The following is a 15,129-nucleotide window of genomic DNA, read 5'->3' as shown; positions in this document are numbered from 1 at the left end:
TATGCCGGTGTGATGTCAGCCAAACCGCCTCCGATACTTAAGTTAATAAAGGAGAAATATCTTAGAGAGAATTGACTGGAGAGTGATTTTTTTATAGTATTTCTATGTACGTTTAACTTCTGTTGCCTTCTCTTTTTATAGTTGCATGCCTCATTAATGGGCAATGAATTGTTGTATTTATGTTCAACGGCTAATGCGTTACAAAATCTTTGCCTGAAGTTCACAGCTACCTTTGTGGTCGTTGCTCCATCCGTTACGCTTTTTCATTAAAAAGTGTAATAAATGCGTAACGTCTTCTTTTGGTTAATGACGATCTTAGCTTAATGACGATCATAAAGTTTTGACTCAATGAGCGTAATAAATTTTTGAACAACTTTTTATGTATAGCTGTGTTTCAATAGCTTTTTTTTTAGTCATGTTTGAATGACAATGTTAGTTTTGTTTGAACAATTTTTTATGTTTAGCTGTATTTAAACAGCTTTTATTGAGTCATGTTTGAATGACGATGTTAGTTGTGTTTAAACAACTTTTTATGTTTAGCTGTATTTGAACAACTTTTTATTGAGTCATGTTTGAATGACGATGTTACGTTGTACGTATGACTTAGAGTCATGCTATTGGAGCGTCTTTAGGTTAACCTTTTTTTTATTCGTTCATGTTTGAATGACGATCATAATAGTTGTGTTTAAACAACTTTTCATTTAGTCGACTTTGATAGTTGGGTATTAACAACTTTGATGGCTATGAAGATGTTGGCTGTGTATAAACAACTCTTGATTTGGAGTGATAATGATGGAGATTCTTGGGACGTCTCCCAAGAATTACCCCTAAATATTACATATGCTTTTGCTAGTAAATAACTCATTAATTATTGATAAATACGCATGGATAATGCTCTTGTGTATTATTGATCTATGAATGATTAAAGTAATAACTGACGTACATATTGAGATAAAGATTGGGCATCTTGAAATGTAAAAGATTGCTTACTGGTAGTACTTCTTCAAATGTTTTATGTTCCAAGGTTAAGGCAATTCCTAGCCGTCTAAAGACTTTAGGTAGTAGAAGCCTTCCCTGGAGTGACTGATTACTTCGTAGGGGCCTTCCTAGGCTGGTCCCAGTTTTCCTTGGGATGGGTCCTTCATTGCTTATGATGTCTTCCTGAGGACGAGGTCTCCTGTATTGAACTTTCTTACCTTGACTTTTCTGTTGTGATATCTGGCCATTGCTTCCTTGTGTTTGGTCATTCGCTTCCCGGCTTCCTTTCTAACTTCATCAATTAGATCTAAGTTGTTGTTAAGCTCCTATTGGTTCTTCTGACCTTCATAGGTTTTGACTCGGAGGCTCGTCAATCCCACTTCCACTAGTATGATGGCTTTAGTGCCAAATGTCAGTGTATAGCGTTTCTCCTGTTAGAACTCTTGTGGTCATCCTATACACCCAAAGGACATTTGGTAGTTCTTCAGACCATGCCCCCAAATGTCAGTCCGACCTTGTTTGGATTTGCCACTATGCCTCATTGGAACATCATGAATCCCAAGAATTTCCCTAAAGAAACAGCCAAAACACACTTTACAGGGTTTAATTTCATATTGTACTTACGTAGTATGCTGAAGGTTTCTTCCAAATTGTCCAAGTGGTTGGCTTCATCCTTGCTTTTCACCAGCATATCGTCTACGTATACTTCTACATTCTTTCCAATTTGGTGAGAGAACATGAAATTCACCAATCTTTGGTATGTGGCTCCTGCATTCTTCAATCCAAAGGGCATAACTTTGTAGCATTACAACCCTTGGCTGATGACGAACTAGGTCTTCTCTTGATCTTCTTCGTCCATGAGGATCTGGTTGTATCCAGAAAATGCGTCCATGAAACTTAGAGCTTGTGTCCAGCAATTAAGTCTACCAGTTGATCAATCCTTGGCAAAGGGAAGCTATCCTTTGGGCAGGCTTGGTTCAAGTCTATGAAATCAATGCACATCCTCCATTTGCCATTGTTAGGACATATGTGGAACTTGTTAGAACATATGTCATAAAGAATTGGTTAATCTTTTGACAAAATACACTTTACTTGTAATTGGGTAGATCTAGAATGGGTTTAGTACTTCAAAAAATATGTTACTCAAGCCAAGTATTAAAGCCATGAAGATTGGACTAAGAAACAAGTAAAGAAAAGTTGTTCATTAAAGCTGGATCAAAGCTGGACAGATTCTCGACAAAAACTCGACAAATATATCTATCAAAGTCTCGACAGCTTCTTGACAGATACAGTATCTATCAAGAATTATGAAATTTAGATTTCCAAATTTGATTTTCAACCTATGCTGACATGTATGTGTAGGGTTTCTCTTCTCACAACCCTAGACATATATAAGGCTTATATTAAAGGCCGTCACATAAGAGAATGAACAAGAAAATATATGAAAAATTGACTGAATGCCTCATTCTCTCTCTCTCTCTCTCTCTCTCTCTCTCTCTCTATAGAGCTACTGTGTCTTTTGCGTTAGGGTTTTGTAACCAAGTGCTACTTGATTTTCATTGTTGATGAAGTGAAAAACTTTGCAGCAAACAATCTTCTTCCAGTTGGTGTATTAGTCACGTACTGGGATTTGTGCATCATTGATTAGTCACGTATTAAAATTCGTACAAAAGGGTAGCGTTCATATATTGAAGAGTTTAGAATTTCTGAAGCGGTAGAAAGTTTCTACTGTGAGTTTATCTACGGAGATTGTAGAGTCTAGGAACAAATGTTTTGTATTAGATCTCAAACTTCTCTTTACTATAATGAATTGCTTTTCGAAAAGGTTTCCCCCCAGGTTTTTTACTGTGAAACTAGTTTGTTTCATTGGTTTTCTTGGGTCATCATATCTTGTCTTATTTACTTTTTCGTTGTGCATGATATTGATATTATTTTGTTTTAACAAGGTTTATTCATAATAAATCTAATTAACAACTTGGATTTAAAACTTATTAATTCTATCAACCGATGTCTAAATTTCCTAGCAGCCATTGCTCTTTTTTACCATTACCACATTTGCTAGTCAATCTAAGTAGAAGACTTCCCTGATGAAACTAGTTTTCAGTAGCTTCTCTACTTCTTCAGTTACTGCTCTGTTGCGCTCTAGTGCAAATATTTTCTGCTTTTGCTGTATAAGTTTGCATTCTAAGTTGACGTTGAAATGATGCTGTATGATCTTCCTATCAATTCTAGGCATATCATCAAGTTTCCAGGCAAATACATCTTGGTTTTCCCTTAAGAGGGAAACCATCTTCTCTTTTTCCAGAGTCAGGAGTGCTAATCCTATCTTCAATACTTTTGACGAATCTCCTGAGACAACCTCAACTTCTTGTAGCGTTTCTAATGGTTTGGAGATGGGCTATGGTTCATTGATCACCCATGTATGGTTCTCCCCAGATGCTAAGGCAGCTTGGTAGCACTCTCTTGCTAGAACTTGTTCTCCTCTTATTTCTCCTACCCCATGGGCTGTTGGAAATTTCACCTTCAAGTAATATGTTGACATTACTGCTCTTAGCCTATTGAGTGCGGGTCTTCCTAAGATGATGTTGTGTGTTGAAGGGTAGTCAACTATGAGGAAATCAATTTCCTTGGTGATCTGTGCTAGGTAAGTCCCTGCAATCACAGTTAGAGTAACGATACCCTTAGGGACGATTCTATCCCCAGTAAAGCTCACCAGAGAAGAGGTGAAAGGCCTGGTCCTTCTCTTGTCCAATTTCATCTGCTGAAATGCAGGTAAGTAGATGATGTTTGCTAAGCTTCCATTGTCAATAAGTACCCGGTGGATGTTGAATTCTTCTACTCTGAGAATGATTACCAATGTATTGTCATGGGGATGTCTAATGTCGTGACCGTCTCTCTCAAAGAAGACGATATTAGGTTCGTCACTCCTTGGCATCTTCATTGGAGGGAGTTGTGAATGGACACTATTTATTTCTTTTTCATGGGCTTTTTTCAGGGACATCAACGTTTCGCCTGCCGTCAATCCTCCTGAGATCGTCTTTATCTCTCCTGCAGGAGGTTTTTCATCTCCTACTTCTCGAATTCTATCTTTATCATCCTTCTGTTGGTATTGTAGGGCTCCATTTTCCTGACATACTTCTGTAACTTCTCTTGCCAGATTAAAGTCTCCACATGGTCTTTTAAATGTTTACACTCGTTGGTACGATGCCCGTGGTCCTAGTGGAACCTACAATACTTGTTCTTGTCTCCTCTTTTTGCTGGAGCACTGATTGGCTTCGGCCTTTATAGGGAGGGATCGTCCCTTATTAGCATCAATACTTGCTCAATTAGCATTATTAAAGGGGTAAAGTTAGTAAACTTTGGCCTCCTATCTGGAAGTTCCTTCTTTTTTCCTGTAGGCTGCTCAACACTTCGTGTCTCCTTCTTCTTATCATGATTGCTACTTGTTCCTTCGTCTCTCTTCCTTTTTCCTTTCATTTATTTTGCAAGCACCACATCTTCTGCATTCATGTACTTTTAAGCTTTTCGAAGCAATTTCGCGACCGTTTTTGGTGGGCTTTTGGTGATTGAGAAGAAAAAATCCCAGGGTAGCAACCCTGCTTGGAAAGTTGTTAGGATGACTTGATCTTCAGCTTCGTCTACCTGCAATAGCTCCTTATTGAATCGGGTCATGTACTGTCTTAGTGATTCTCCTTCTGTCTGTTGAATGTTAAGGAGATGACCAGTTGGCTTCTTGTGTCTTTGCCCCCCAATGAAATGACAAACAAAACCCTTGCTAAGTTGTTCAAAATTTACAATAGTTCCTGGGGGTATCTTGCTGAACCATACTTTAGTTGCTCCTTTCAGCATCGTTGGGAAAGGCCTGTACATCACCTCGCCTAGGGTCATTTGCAATGGCATCAGTGTCTTGAATGATTCAATGTGATCCAAGGAATCCTTGGAACCGCCATATGATTCCAGTTGTGGGAGACGGAATTTCGGTGGGAGGGGACGGTCAGTACTTCATTGGTGAATGGTGAATCCATCCTTCGAATCATCCCATCCAAATTCTCTCTGCCTTTGTCCTTCATGGCACTTCTTAATTCATCCATCTCCTTCCTCATGTTGCGAAGCTCATTCTCCATCCTGGAGGAATCTCCTCCTGAGGTCCTGTCTCGCCTGTTGACTTAGGAGTTTGATTCTTCTTCATTGTGGTTTTCAACTGTTCACTGACGTTCTGGATTTTGGGATTCCATTGTCTTTCACACCTCTTCACTTTGGCAAGTCAGCTGTTCCACATTAGCTAGGAGGGCCTAGATTTGTTGCTATTGCACAGCTTCTAGCTATTGTGCATCCTCTGGCTCCATCTTGTATTTCGAGGAACTCTTTTGTCACTGGGAAAGATGGCTTGAATGATTAGCGATTCCCACAGACGGCACCAAACTGATGATGCAAGAAATCAGTGGTTGAGCTCCTCGTCTTACTGGATGGACGAAGCTGTGATTGGGTCGCCTCTGTTAGAGGTAAACCTGCAAAACAAACTGGGTGGAAGAGTAATACATTGGTGTGGCGTCAACCAAACCGCCTCCGATGCTTAAGTTAGTAAAGGAGAAAGATCTTAGAGAGAATTGACTGGAGAATGATTTTTGTATAATATTTGTGTGTACCTTTAATATCTGTTGCCTTCTCTTTTTATAGTTGTGTGCCTCATTAATGGACAATGAATTGCTGTATTTATGTTCAACGGCTAGTGCATTACAAAATCTTTGCCTGAAGTTCACAGCTCACTTTGTGGCCGTTGCTCCATCTGTTACGCATTGTCATCAATGAAGGTAATAAATGTGTAATATCTTCTCTTGGTTAATGACAATCTTAACTTAATGACAGTCATAAATTTCTGACTCATCATATATATATATAACACTTGAGAATTAGGACGCATAAACTATTTCTCAATCGGTAATTCATCCAAAAAAGAAATTAGCTAACTTCTGTTAAAATAATATTATAACATTAAGGATAATTAAAGAGAAGGTGAGACAAAGAAATAACATAGAGGACTTACATTCAAAATATAAAGTCCTAAATCATTACATTTCACTATATATTTCTGTCTTAAATTGTACCATTGATGTGTTTGTGTGTGCAATATAATATAGCACAAATAACATAAACTAAAAATCATTGTAACACCATAACAAAATCGCAGTAACGCATAGTATTTAAAGATTTCCTTTTGTATTCTAGCATTCTCTCCTCGGGATGCGGCTTGTGTTCAATGTCTTTTTGTACTAAATATGACACAATTTGAACACATGTCTGCATTATAGCGTGTCCAATGCCAAGAGGCATGAAACACAAGCTTCATCCTTCTCCTTAATCTGAAATGGAATCTGGAAAGCAACTTGAGTTTGGAAGAAATTTGTCTCAACGGAAAAAACATAAATTGGATGTAGAATGGAATACAAAATATAAATGTGCAAGAAATATTGGGAGCCATCAAAGAAGTCAGCAGTAAAACATGTAAAGAGAGCACTAGGGTTAGTGAGCTAGACCAATGCATGAGACACGTGGGCAACATGCCAACATGGACCGGTTGCTGTTGTATAAATTGTCTATTAGCACACGAAATTATATGATTCATGACTTTAAAGAGCAGTAGATATAAGGGAATCTATAGAGGCTAGTATAATAGCCTAGGATGTGCAATGCAAATTATACTACACCTAACATATATCACTTATTATTATTATTATTAGTATTAGTATTATTATTATTATTATTATCAATGCATAATGTTGACTCATAGTCATTGGTACTCAGGAAGGTGCATACTACTACACCTAACACATATCACTTATTATTATTATTATTATTATTATTATTATTATTATCAATGCATAATGTTGACTCATAGTCATTGGTACTCAGGACGGTGCATACTCTTTTTAAATAATGTGGGATAATTACTATTTTTATAAGAAACAAACACACCCCTCAAAGAAGAAACGAAATTTTAACACAAAGATATAACAAATTTAAGTCAAATTAGAAAAAGAAAAGAGAGTTTTTAAAAGCCAAAGGGCCATGGGCCCTATCCCTCCTTCCGCTCTAGTGTTAATAGGTGCACTGTTTGTAAGCGTGGATGCTGATCATGAGGCCATGTTATAGCATGTGAGGATGAAATTGCTAGTAAGGAAGAACATTACTGTAGATGACGCAATAAAAATGGAGTTGGCTGAGGGATGGTGAGAAGATTGACCTAATAGCTTGGAAAGATGCTAGCCATCATAGCATCCCTTTGAAAATTATGAATGATGTTCGGAAAATGCCCATAAAAGTAAAAATTCCGAAGAGGGTGTGTGTTAGTTTCTCAAAAAAAGGAAAAAAAAAATGATAATTTTCCTACGTACATTACTTGAACTAGAGCTAGAATGTGTTATGTGTAATATAACTTATCTCACTTTCTCTTAAAAGTTATCATAACTTTTTTACTAGGGTTTGTTGTGTTCTTTTGTGTTAAGATCTCATTTTATTTTCTTAGTGTGTATATTTGTTTCTCAAAAATAAATAAATAAATAAATAAAAACTACTTGGTTAGGAAGAAAAGTTAAAACTTAAATTAACCACATGCATTTAGTCAAGAACTATGCAAAAATTTCAGATTGAATCCGGTGCCCTAAAACATGTTTTTAGCAATTTGTGTTTTACTTTGACACCAATTTCTATAAATAAATAAAAATAAAAATAAAAAAACCTTCACTCACGGTGTTCTAACTTCCAACACTATTGAGATTTTTGCATTTTGTTACCGTAACATCTAAAAATAGATGTCCATTGTAGTAATATCTATATCTTAAATAGTAAACACCGTTATTTTATTTTATTTTACCCCCAAACATTTTGATCTCACAAAAAGAGTAGAGTATAAGAATAGAATATGAAATGTAAGGTGTATTAATTGTTAAAGTCGTAATGTAAAATAGAATTAAAAAAATATTTAATTAGAGTGGTAAGATAATAGAGTATACAATGTATAGCGTATGGTGTATTGTTGAACTAGTATTACAAAATAGATAAAGTAATTTTTTGCAAAAAAAAAAATTGAATTTCCAAATGTAAAAGCTCTAATAAGTCATGCCAAATTAGAGGTGTACTACTATATTCTCCGCTCATCTACTTTTTAGAGAAAAAAAAAAAAATCCATGCAAGATGGATTGGAGGTCTCCACCTCAATATTGTAACAAGGTAGGGACTAAAAAGAAGGGGGAGGGGTGCAAAAATGGACACACATAAAAAAGAAAGCAAACATTTTGAGTATGGTAATAAAACATTACAAAAAAAAATTATAAATATGTTATATTTAAAATGATATATAGAAATATTTTAAATATATTAAATAATATCTTGGGATGCAATAGAACGAGACAAGATAGGATGGGGGTGAACGAAACCTATTAATATAGTAATATCTTGGAGAGACTCTAATTAAGGCCTAGATTTAAGGCATGGGATGTCATTTATTTGAAACCTTAATTTATCAACTTTTTTTTACATTTTTTTCAAGTGAGACTCTTACTCTTTTTTTTTTTTGTTGAGAAAAACACACACACACACATATATATAAGAGAAAGGAGATGAGATAAGAGAATACACTCACACGCCAATACAAAAACTGCATGAGGCAGTTAGTGTCGCGAAGTAAATGATAAACCCTTTCTCTATATCACACCTTACCATTATAAAATGACTCAACAACACTAAGTATTTTTTTTTTTTTTTGAGAAATACACACAAGTGAGACTCTTACTCGTGTGTACGCGATGTGCACAACAATTTTCACATGCCTAACTCACCTAAAATCCTTTGAATTTCGAGCTTCACCTATTTGCCGTAGAATGCGTAATTGATGAGTGAACCTGGTACTGAAAAAGACGCTAGACAAAACATTGTGCGCTTTCGGTCCTCCATTTCTTTTCTTTCATACATAGGACAATAGGCGTACAAAATATGCAGCTTTCCTAGCTTACTTGAACCAGATTGTGTCTGGCCACTTAAGTGAGTGACATTAAACACTCTATAATTTCTGCAACAGTTACAATTAAGAATGAGAAAATGAAAACTTTGATTGTTCTAATATTTGCTATATGAAATAGCCGTTTGCTTAGAAAAACATGTTGAACCAAGCATAGGATTGTAATTAAACAAGTTAAGCTGTGCTGAGTTCTGGCTTTTTTGGAGTTTAATTGGCTAGCTTGATCAATGTTATTCAAAGTCGAGCTGGGGTTGAGATTCTTCAGAATTCAAGTTTGAGCTCAATGCAAGTCCTGAACAAACTCAAGCTCAAGTTTCATGTGGTATCATATTGATAAGCGACCCAAGTCCAGCTTCGTTTTTTAGTTCAAGCTCATACTCGATTTTTACGATTAAGGTCACATAGACACATACACACATGAGCACACAAAAACGATGTTCAAAAATATCTAAGCATTGTGTTCATTCATCGATATATACTTTATTCGCTACTAATTGAGCTTGTTTATTAAATGAATCAAAAAAAAGTATGCTAGATCGAGTTGTTTATTAAACGAATTCAAATTCTCATAAATACAATTAATTAGGAAAAAATCCGTACTACTACGGCTTAAACCATGCGTGTAAGATAAAGATAAGGTAAGAGCCTATAGCTAACCTATTTGGATGCATTATTACTATTTTTAGGGATGTACGATCAATCAGACCATATAAAAGGACTAAATAATACAAATTAAGATCAAGTTAGGATGCATTATTACTATTTTTAGGGATGTACGATCAATAAGACCATATAAAAGGACTAAATAATACAAATTAAGATCAAGTTAGGATGCATTATTACTATTTTTAGGGATGTACGATCAATAAGACCATATAAAAGGACTAAATAATACAAATTAAGATCAAGTTAGGATGCATTATTACTATTTTTAGGGATGTACGATCAATAAGACCATATAAAAGGACTAAATAATACAAATTAAGATCAAGTTAGGATGCATTATTACTATTTTTAGGGATATACAATCAATAAGACAATATAAAAGGACTAAATAATACAAAGATCGCTTTTTTAAAGCAGTGGGATGCAACTCTAACATCCTCAAAAAAAGAAATGTTGGCAGAAGTGAATTATGTTAGCTCCATAGTTATAGGTTGGCAAACAGTAAACAAAATATGTGTTTTTAAGTGTCTTTGAAGTCTACTTGATGTTCAATACTTGTGCCCTCAATTGCTCAAGAAGAATTGAAGGTTCTATAATCATGACATGGTCTATCAATTGATAAATCAACACATAGTCTACTTAAGTCAATCGATCAAGAATCACATTCTCAAAACCCAAATTAAGCCTAATCAGCCATCTAATATTTAGGGTTTTATGACCTCAATTCTAAAGTATAAAAGCACGCTCAATGGATGACTAACCAACTTTTAAAGAGATGTGTTTTGTGTTAGGTTCTAAAAATTTAGAATAATTGGCAAACTATGAACACAAATTTGTCTAGATATATATAGATCTTAGAGTCTATAAGATTTATTAGAAAATGCTCAAGGTGTTGCAAGTCAAAATACAAGAAAAATAAAGCTGCAAGTTCAAGAAATTCGAAACATGTCATGTTCGACCGATCGAGAAGAAGGTTCGGCCTATCGAGATGCGTTTTTGCAGAATTTAATTAAAGCTCATTAGCCCATTAAGTGATTAGAGTTTCATATATAATTCTCCTAATATTTAAAGGAAACCCTAATGCACGTTTTGAAGAGACTTTTGAGGTGCTTTGTAAGATCTAAAAGGCATTGTGTCTTCTCTTTTTAAAGTCACTACTGGAATTTCATCTACACATTATTAGAACCAGTAGATCTGAAATTGTTGCTACAAGATTGTACATAACTGATGATCTAAAGTTTTGAGTAGAATCTTAAAGTCACAAAGATGGGTGTTTGTGTTCAAATTCAGATAAAAGAGTCCGTAGATTTGGAGTTATGTGTAGTTATGTAAGTACTACAAGAGGAAGCTTTAGAGATTTAGGAAAAAATTTGTTGTAAAACTTCTATTCTATCATAGTGAATTTATTACTTTGAGGACAATTTAGGTTAAATCCTCCTAAGATTTTTTACTTTGAAACTTGAAGGTTTCATTGGTTTTCCTAGGTCATTATATCACTTGTTTTCTTTACCTTTCTGTACTTAGTGATATAATTTTTTATGTTTAACTTAAATCTGAATAATAAATCTAAGTAATAACTTGGTTAATTAATTAGGTTAAACAATCTGAGTTTACAGGGTCTAAATTAACTAACATTTTGTACCCTTGGTTAATATCGTCAAGTTCTCTCTAAGTATCACTGAACATTAGATATTCAAGTTTTGGTGATCAAGGTAAAGTTGTTGCACTCAAAACACATATTTGATGATATGAGAATCTTCAAGAGGGTTCTTAAAGTCTCAAGTTGAGTGTTCTTGTTGAATAGAGGACATGGTAGAAGGGTACAAGGATTTAGATCTGCATGTAGTTACATCAATAAAGCTAAACTTAATTCTATTTATATAAATTTCAATTTTATTTATTTAGTAGATTAATTTTTTCCTTAAAGATTGCCAATAAATCGTTGTAGAGTTTTGCCCTACTAGGGTTTTCTTTTTATAACCATATCGCGTCTCTTTTAATTCCTACATTGCTTGTTTATTTACTCATGATTTATTAATTACAAACTCACAACATAATTGATTAATCTAGTCAAATTGGCTTGAAATTAGTTGATTTGCGACAAATGCGGTCTTAATTTTCCAGCGAAGTATCTCAACCATCCAATATATATGCCACTGTATAAATTGCAATTTGAAGGGCTTTTAGAAAAGTTATTATTTTTTTATAGGATTGCTTCATTTGTATTTCCATGGAGTCAAATCTGGCAAAGGGCCCACTGTCATGTGCACCATGTGTGCTACGGCGACGTATATATACTCTATATTTTGCCATCTCATTCGATCCTCGTATTCCTTAAAAAATTGAACAACTGGTGAGTAATTAGTAGATTTTATTTTAAGAAATTTATTTATATTATCTATAAATTTATCACTTATATATACTGATTATATGCTGATTAGTAGGTTTCGTATGGGGAATATCTAATACTTGTTCATGTGTTTTGATGTTACATCGATTGTCTTCATCTCTGAATATTCAATCTTACCCTAAAATAAATAAATAAAAATGTTCATCCCCACAAACCAAAACCCAAGAAGTTTCTATAAAAAATATATGAAACTTCATCATGCTTCTAACGGATTCTATATCATCAGTCATATTTTAATTGGTTGTTTTACTTAATACATCTACTATTAAAACAAATTGGAAGGTCTAATATAATTTGTTCTATGTTCAGTGAACGAAAAAGAAAAAAGAAGTAGAAGGGATTAAATTATGAAGAACTAAATGACAAGGTTCTAGCAGAATCCAGATCAGGTTGAAACACGGGCTCAAGTTGAAGCTGACATATCAATAAGCTCTGGTATACCCAAGTTTGATTATATGGGAATTGATACTCTATGCTATGGTACCAGGGCACCAAAGACTCACATACAAATACAACAATACAATTGTAAAATCAAATGATATGGACCCGCAAATCAACGGTTTGAATGAATAATAGAGATGACCCTCCCCTAGGGCCCTTGCCAAAGACATTCACGTGAAATCCATGGGGTTTAAAATTTTAAATGAGGAAACATTATGGCCTATTGCACTAAAGTCTCACAATTCAAGGGGTCACCAATTTGAGGCCAAATATAATGAAATATATATATAAACAATACACATGAAAAATGAAAAAATGAAACACGGTTTGTCATTAAATTAAGAATGGTACTTGCTGACAAGAAAAAAGACCAAAGGTAGGACCCAACTAAGAAATTGGATGTAAAAATATAATCTCAAAGCATGAATTATTCGATTCTCACATGGGGAAACAAATTAGATGAACTGTAGTCTTCCTTGTGTGTCAATGGACCCCAAGACCTTCTTTATGTTCTTTTCCTTTCTTTTCTTTTCTTTATATAATATTCCCAATTTTTTTTAATTGAGGATTATTAAAGCCCCAACACAAACACCTCAATTTTTATATGTATCAATCACTCACATAGTTTCTCTATCCCTACTACACACCTAGAAGAACCCTCTATCATCATGGAAGACCATATCAACCTAGAGAGTGAAGCTCATGACAACTTGCTCAGCTCATCATCTTCCTCTACCTCTACCTCTACCTCCTCTTCCTCTTCTTCAACTACAAAAAACAATTCATGTACCAACAACCAAAACACAAAACACTCTCTAAGAGACTCAAAAAGAGCACAAGAGTCCAATGAAAGTGAGCATAGAAAGCAGCCTAGAACTACTAAAGATGACAACGATGGCAAGCACCCCACATTCAGAGGAGTAAGAATGCGCAATTGGGGCAAATGGGTGTCTGAAATCAGGGAGCCAAGGAAGAAATCAAGAATATGGCTTGGTACATACCCTACAGCTGAAATGGCAGCTCGAGCTCATGATGTAGCTGCTCTTGCAATCAAGGGTACCTCAGCTTATCTCAATTTCCCTGAATTGGCTCAAGAGCTTCCTAGGCCAGACAGCAAGTCTCCGAAGGACATACAAGCCGCGGCTGCCAAGGCGGCTGCAGCCACATTCTTGGAGCCTAAACAGTGTGAGCATGAAGCCGAAGCCGAAGCCGAAGCCGAGCTGAGCCAAGCCGAGCATCTTCAACCTGGCTTGGATTCATCAACAACTTTATCCATGGACAACACACAAGATTCAACATTTTCACCTTCAACTGATGATGATGATACACTGTTTGACCTACCGGATCTTTTCGTCGATGGCAGGGATCGAAGTGACAATGGATTTTGCTATTATTCATCATCATGGCAGCTGTGTGCAGCTGATACTGGGTTTCGGCTTGAAGAACCAAATTTATGGGAGTACTACTAGAGAATGTACTTTTTGTCAGCAACACCATTTATGTCACTGCATTCTCTAGACAACAAGAGAAACCCAGCTGGGAAATAGTTGCCATTTGAGCATTTTCCAGATGGATTGGTTTCAAGTCTAGCTATTTTGGGTCAAATTTTGATTTTGCAGAGATTGGAAAAAGAGTGTACATTTTACATCTCTTGTTTGTTTGCATTTGCCCAAGAAAGAGAGGGCTTAAATCTTTCATTCCACTGTAATATATCAGCATAAGTACAAATAATAAATGAGAATTTAATGTATGAGTGCAATTAGGATTACTATCCCATGTAATTCTTTATTTATGGAGGGGTTTTGTACACGCCTGGATGAAGTTATTTTTATTAGTTTATTTTGTTTTTATATGAAGTGTAAAAACACAACTATACTTTAAAAAAGTAATATTTTAAAAAGCTACACATATTTTTAGTAAAAATAAACTCATTTGGCTATTTTAAAAAAGAAAATAAACTACTCATTCAAACCAAACTTTTAGAGTCCTACTATAGATTTTTGCCCAGCCAACCTTTTTTTGGGGGGAGCTAGCTGGAATAAATGAAACTGATATACAAAGTAAACCAGCTTGTTAGATTTAGATCCTATCGTTTTGATGAAACTTTAGTGCAATTGACCTCTAAAGTGACCATTCTTGATAAATTTAGATACCCGCAGAATTGAACTTCCTTTTCTTTCCCTTTCTTTTCTTTTCTTTTTAGTTGGAAAGACACCTCGAGCATGAAATGCATCATAGGGTAATAACTTCTTCACAAAACCTTTCCCTTTATCATGTTGCAAAATAGAAAGATAACAGTGTATCACATACATTTCGAACATGGTGGAATATCTTTTGCCTATATCACTTTTTTCCTCCATGATTAAGCAGAAGAAAAATAGCTTAGATTCCAAAGCTGCAGAGTGACACTCATGTAGGTACCCAAACTTGGTGACAACATCATCTAACCATAGAACTTTTGGCAAAAAAGAAAGATAATGCATCGCTTCAGTGAGTTTAATTTTCCCAAAGAAAAGGTCAAATATGCTCCCAGTAGACTTTTTTTTTAATAGAGAAAGATAGTTGTAGCCCAATAGACTTATGTAAAGCCACTATGTATTAGTGATAGGTGATGTCATCA

The 15,129-nt window shown here is 35.1% G+C and overlaps 1 protein-coding gene across 1 annotated transcript; it reads left to right on the top strand.

Moving 5' to 3' along the window:
* The first annotated feature begins 13,084 nt into the window (after positions 1 to 13,084).
* On the top strand, positions 13,085 to 14,291 carry LOC142615384 (ethylene-responsive transcription factor ERF039). Its single transcript, XM_075788133.1, has one exon. The coding sequence runs from the start codon at positions 13,178 to 13,180 to the stop codon at positions 13,976 to 13,978; it is 801 nt and encodes a 266-aa protein (XP_075644248.1). The 5' UTR covers positions 13,085 to 13,177; the 3' UTR covers positions 13,979 to 14,291.
* Positions 14,292 to 15,129: the final 838 nt, after the last annotated feature.

This window comes from Castanea sativa, chromosome 11, assembly GCF_040712315.1.
Source record: "Castanea sativa cultivar Marrone di Chiusa Pesio chromosome 11, ASM4071231v1".
In the NCBI taxonomy this organism is placed as follows: Eukaryota; Viridiplantae; Streptophyta; class Magnoliopsida; order Fagales; family Fagaceae; genus Castanea; species Castanea sativa.
The sequence above is the reverse complement of the archived record's forward strand: the minus strand, read 5'-3'. Positions and strand labels throughout refer to the sequence as shown.